Source organism: Entamoeba histolytica, genomic scaffold, assembly GCF_000208925.1.
Source record: "Entamoeba histolytica HM-1:IMSS scf_1104750516371 genomic scaffold, whole genome shotgun sequence".
Lineage (NCBI taxonomy): Eukaryota > Evosea > Mastigamoebida > Endamoebidae > Entamoeba > Entamoeba histolytica.
Window position 1 is genome coordinate 1 of NW_001914912.1, and position 5,978 is coordinate 5,978.

The following is a 5,978-nucleotide window of genomic DNA, read 5'->3' on the forward strand; positions in this document are numbered from 1 at the left end:
TACATTAAAAGATGGAACACCAACATTACTTTTTAAATATAATGTTAACTTCTTATTTGGTAATAATCCATATTTAAGAAATAATCAAATAACAATTCAAATTACATATAAGTTAGGAGATATTGAAGGAGAATTTGAAGAACCAAAAATTAATACAATTACACCATTAGATTGGGTTAAAGGAAAAGATCCTCGATTTAAAATTACACGAAAAAAAACAAATAAAAAAGGAAGAAATCAACAAGAAACAAAAGTTGAATCATTTTTTGATTTATTTTATCCACAAGAATTAGCATTAAATAATGATATTAATGATGATGGATTAATTGATGAAGAAGCATTACCTATTCATGATATGTTCCAAGCATTACTTACATTAATTAATGAAGTAATTCCAGCTGCTGTAAATTATTTTGATGAAACATTATTAAATGATGAAGGAGAAGATCTTGATGAAGATGATGACGCTTATGACGAAAAACCAATAAAACAAATTATTGACGGAAAACCATCACAAGATGATTCTAATACACAACCAGCACCTCAAGAATGTACTCAACAATAATTTTACTAATTTAGTATTTTCTTTTTTTATTATTGTTTAATTCTTTTTCCTTATTACTTTCATTTCTTTATTAACTAAACTAACTTATTTAAAAATTATATTCTCTCTTTTGATTATCTTTCTTTATTTCATTTATGTATATATCATTGATGCATTGTATTCTTTATTTTATTTGTTTATAAGATAGTAGTAATAATAATTAAATAATAGTATTTACTACTTCCTTTTTTGAGAAATGATGTTATGAAAAAGTATTATTTAATTATTTAATTGAGTTAATATTAAGCTATGAACTATTGTTGTATAGAGTCTGTAACTATAAAATGAACCAGTAATTACTTTAATCAAAGCCTTACATGGAATATCTTTAAATTGCTTTAAAAAAGTATCATTTGTTATAAAAAGAATAAAAGAATTAAATGAGCAACTATTTTATTTAAAAAAAAACTAAAAAAAAACATTAATAGAAAAAGACATAGATGGAGAGTGATTTTAATGATATTAGCAAAGAACAATTTGAAGAATCTATTGTTAGAATGAAAACATATGAAAGTATAGCAACAATTTATTCTGGAAAAAAGAAACAACAAAGCCCAGAATATCAAATAATATCATATTTAAATTCAATAGAAAATGAAGGAAAAGATAAAATAAGTGATATTACTTTTATTGTTGAAAGGAATAGTCAAAAGAATATAAACATTATAAACGAAAAGATAATGACTTTAATAAAACGATATTCAACAATGAGATTTGGATTTATTCAATATTATATTGATGAATTTAATAGACTTTGTTGCTCACATCCACAATTTATTGAATACGAAAAGTTTAATATTGAAGAATATACTAAATGTTTTATTGATGAAAATTATAATAAAGAAAATATATTACAAATACCATTTAATGATATAATTACTAAAGTTATAAATGTAGATTGGAGAATAAAAAAAGATGGAAAGAAAGTAATTATTTTGTTTGATAAATCACCAATAAATATTAATAAGCAAACAAAAGAAATAATGGAACAAGACAATTTTATTATTGATCAATTTTTTGTTTTTATAACACAAAAATATGATAATAAATATCAACAACAGTTTAATGAAGAAACTATTCACTGTAAAAAGATTCAGCACATTTGTTGGAATAAATTCAATTTGAATGAATGTCTTATTAATAAATTATGGTTTAATAAGTTATTAGATATTGATATTAAAAATACATTATTTGATGATAAATTAAATGATTTAAGAATATATATTAATGAGCGTCTTATGAATCAAGAAAAAGAAACGATGAATGGTATTACTATTTCTATTCCTAAAGATTATATCAATTCAAATGAATGTTATAAGTCATATGGTGTTTCAACAACAGTCGAGGTACAACCATCTCAACTTAAAGTTGATTTAAAATGTTCTGGACTTGGAAGATTTAAAATCATGCATCAAGGATTATTAAATAATAAAGAAGAAGTTGCAGTAAAATATGACCATGATATAATTAATAATACATTTGATAATTACATTGGCATTTTAGAAAGTTATTCTGTAACAAAGAAATTTCTTAATGAATTTAATTCAATTAATGCATCATCTATTGAATGTGTTAATATTAAATTATTTGTTCCAACAACAATACCATTATTAAAAAAAAATTATACTATTTCAGAAATACGTCAATTCATTAAAGGAAAAAACATCTTTTTAATTGAGCCATTACTTAAAGAACAATTTACATATTGGAATAAAAATGATGGAAAAGTGAATTTAGAAAATTATTCGGCATCATTAAATTGTTTTAGTCATTTTACTTATGTAAGAAGTGGAAGAAGATTATTAATAAGTGATATACAAGGTGTTATTCATGAACAAAATTATTTATTAACTGATATGGCAATTCATCATGAGATGAGTTGTAGATTTGGGTGTAGTGGTGATAATCATAGATTTAATGGAATGAATAAGTTTCTCCAAAAACATATATGTAATAATGTATGTTTTAAATTAAAATTAAATGGTATTGATACATTTGAAGCAGATGAAGAAGCAGAAACAAAATGTTACATAACAACAATTAGTCAATAACAAAAAATTAAAGTAAATTATTTTCAGTTAATAATATTTTGATTTCTTCTAATTTCTTTAGTGTTATTTCATTTGGATCAATCCATAATTTTTCAATCATTTTCTTAAACTCTCCTTGTTGTCCTTCTCCAAGGGTTTTTAATAATGGAATTACTTCTTTTAATTCTGGAATAATTCTTTCTTCATTTTCTTCTCTAATAGATAAATTACTTCCACTACTTGTTTTCATCCATGCACTAAATAATGATGCTCCAAATGATCCACAACACATAACCTCTTCAAATAATTCTTCTTTATCTTTAAGAATTGTGCTAATTTCATTAACTCCTTTTTTACGAATCATTTCAAGGACAATTTGAGATAATACATATAATGTAGATTTAACTCCTGCTTTCTTCATAATCACATCTTCAAATTTTTCATCTAAATATCCTCCAAGTTCTTCCCATTGGTATTTGTTATTAATAAGCATTTGACTAAATAATGATGCCATTACATCTGATGCTCCTCCTTCAAGTCCTTCATTATCTTCTTTAATATTAATTAATGCATCTTTTAATAATGCTTCACAATCTGCACAACATATTTGAGTAATAAGTTCTTTAATTTTAATTAATTGTTTTTCATTACAAGTTTCATACATTGATACTAATTTTTTAACACATTCACCATATGCATTACTATTTTCAATTTCTTTCATTATCTCTTCAATTTGTATTTCATTTTTAATAAATTTAGATATAATTTGTTCTCCAAATACACCAGCCGTATATGTTGGTGTTTGTGGAATTGGTGTTCTCATTTGTGTTGGTGTAGATGAGTCATATTCTTTTTTTTCTCTTTCAATACGATGAGCACCTCGAGTAGGAGTAGGTTTAACTGGATTTGTTTTTTTAGGGGCATATTTACAATAAATATTTCCTTTAACAGGTGTTGAAACAGATCTTTCAACAAATGAAGATACCCAATTAGCTTCAATATCATCAAGACATAATTGAACAATGATATGAGTTCTTTTAGCTAAATTATGATTATTTTCTGTTAATCTCATTTGGTCTAAAATCTTTTGAAGTTCTTCTTCATTTTCATCCTTTAAATTCTTCCAGACATCTTTAAGTAAAATAGTTAATGCTTCAATTGTTAAATCATTTCCAACTTGAAGTAATTCCTTACAACATAATAATGGTAACTTAAAAACAACAGCCCCTTGAATATATAATTTACCAATTAAACGAACAGTACCAAAATATTCTATTTTTTCAATTTCTTCTGTATTCTTTAATTGAATTTCTTCTTCTGGAGTAATACCTTCTTTACGAGGTTTTGGTTGAGGAATAGCATGGAATAATTGACAACTTTTGTCGAGTAATGTTTTCATTAAAATATTCTCTCCTTGAACAAATTTATCATAAATTTTTGGATTACGTTTAACTTGAATAAAGAATTCTACATATAATGATGCAAACTTTGGTTCATTAATAGACTTTTTAAATAACATATCAAGGAAAATTGATAATTCATTACTTGTTTTTAAAAGACTTTCAACTGCTAACACAGAAGGAACAATACGTTCTTCACTAAGTTTATTAAGAATAGCAAGAATCTTTGACTGAACTAATTCATCATTATTTAATTGTGTAGTAAACAAATTCTTTGGTACAATAGGTTTCTTCTTTTTATTTTCACTAGCCATTTTATTAAATCTTGAAACATCACTTTCAGTTAAATGAATGGCTTTACTTCTTAAATTTTCTATTTCTTGTAATGTATAACAAATGTATTTCACTTTTGGTGATGGTGGAACATATTTCTCTTCTTGTTTTGTTGGTAAACGTTTAGGTATTGGACTACTTGTTAATATTCCTTCTGGAACAAATGCAGAGGATGATCTTGCTGGAGTTTTTTCAGTATTAAGAATTTTTTCATCAACATCTTCTATTGTGTCGTCATTTATTTTCTTTTGGGGTTTAGGAATATTAATAGTTTGATTTTCTACTGTAGTTGTTCGAGTAAAAGGAACTTCTGTCTTAGTAGATATTACAGTTTTTCTATTCTTTGGAACAAATACTTTAGCATCCATCTTTAATTGTGTTTTTGGTTCGTTGTTTATTTCGTGTGTTGTAGTTGTAGACTCTTCTGCTTTTTTAGCTTTTCTAACAAATTTTGGTGCATTTAAAATGAGATTAACTGAACTCATCCAGACTGATTTGATGGATCTACCAATAGGGTCTTAATTTAATTTATATAAAACCCTATTTCATATTTTTCATTGACGTAAACTTTAAAAGCTGTTGAAATATTTTTTCTATTAACTCTTGTAACAATTGTTTTCATTGATAACCGTTAATGTATATAATTTCTTATTATTCATTATCAAATATGACTCATTCTTTGAAAACTCTAAAAAATTTATAAGGAATAAAGAAAAGAAAATATGATTTTATTTCTTATGAATGTTTTTCTTTTCTACCTTTTATTTCTCTTGTTTGTTACAGTTATAATGAAATACACTTCTATAATTATTCAAAACTATATCCTTTATTTCTATAATTATTCATATCTCCCTTTATAAGCTAATTCGTTCTTTTAATGATTTGTAAAAGCTTTTTTAACTGAAAATAAGGTAGATAAAAAAATACCAACGATTTTCTTTAAGTCATTGCTTTTATCAAATCAAGAAATGAAAAATCATACCAAGGAGAAGAATATAAAAAAAAACCAAAAAAACAAAGAAAAGATAAAAAGCAAAAAAATGAATGAAGAGTATGTAGTAGGAATAGATTTAGGAACGACAAATTCATGTATGGCAAGATATGATGAACATCATCAAAGGGTTGAAGTGATAAAGAGTAAAGAAGGGAAAGAAAAGATTGAGTCGATAGTAAGATTTACAAAAGAAGGGAGAATAATAGGGGAAGAAGCGAGAAGAAGTTCACAAGGGGTGATAATATATGATACGAAACGATTGATAGGGAAGAAATATGATGAAATGATAGAGAAAGAAGGGGAGAAATTAGAGTATCGAATACGACGGAATGCAGGGAATGGGGAAGTAGAGATAGGAGTAAGTGAAGAGGAATGGTATTCAGGGGAAGAAATAGGGAATATGATAATACGGAAATTAATAGAAGAAGCTAAAGAACAATATAAAATAGCACCTCGTAAAGCAGTAATTGCAGTACCAGCACATTTTAAAGATGAAGAAAGAAAAGCAACGATATATGCAGGAGAAATAGCAGGATTAGAAGTTATAGGAATAATAAATGAACCAACAGCGGCAGCAATTGCATATGGATATGATAAAAAATATTGTGAAGGGAAAA

General features: G+C 25.4%; 4 protein-coding genes across 4 annotated transcripts in view; 3 read left to right on the forward strand and 1 right to left on the reverse strand.

The window, feature by feature from the left end:
* Positions 1 to 41: 41 nt before the first annotated feature.
* Positions 42 to 565, forward strand: EHI_006530 (nucleosome assembly protein 1-like 1, putative; the record flags this gene model as incomplete). The annotated part of the gene is made up of 2 exons (XM_649391.2): positions 42 to 59; positions 113 to 565. The coding sequence occupies 2 exons, from the start codon at positions 42 to 44 to the stop codon at positions 563 to 565; spliced, it is 471 nt and encodes a 156-aa protein (XP_654483.2).
* Positions 566 to 1,044: 479 nt separating this feature from the next.
* EHI_006540 (uncharacterized protein) lies at positions 1,045 to 2,655 on the forward strand (the record flags this gene model as incomplete). Its single annotated transcript, XM_649390.1, has 1 exon — positions 1,045 to 2,655. The coding sequence occupies one exon, from the start codon at positions 1,045 to 1,047 to the stop codon at positions 2,653 to 2,655; it is 1,611 nt and encodes a 536-aa protein (XP_654482.1).
* Positions 2,656 to 2,662: 7 nt separating this feature from the next.
* Positions 2,663 to 4,852, reverse strand: EHI_006550 (uncharacterized protein; the record flags this gene model as incomplete). The annotated part of the gene is made up of 1 exon (XM_649389.1): positions 2,663 to 4,852. The coding sequence occupies one exon, from the start codon at positions 4,850 to 4,852 to the stop codon at positions 2,663 to 2,665; it is 2,190 nt and encodes a 729-aa protein (XP_654481.1).
* Positions 4,853 to 5,458: 606 nt separating this feature from the next.
* The window catches only part of EHI_006560 (78 kD aglucose-regulated protein homolog precursor, putative), a gene marked incomplete at both ends in the record, with an annotated part of 888 nt that continues 368 nt past the window's right edge, over positions 5,459 to 5,978 (forward strand). Inside the window, one exon of the mRNA XM_001913616.1 lies at positions 5,459 to 5,978. This exon is cut by the window's right edge and continues 368 nt beyond it. Coding sequence (XP_001913651.1) covers positions 5,459 to 5,978 — 520 coding nt within the window.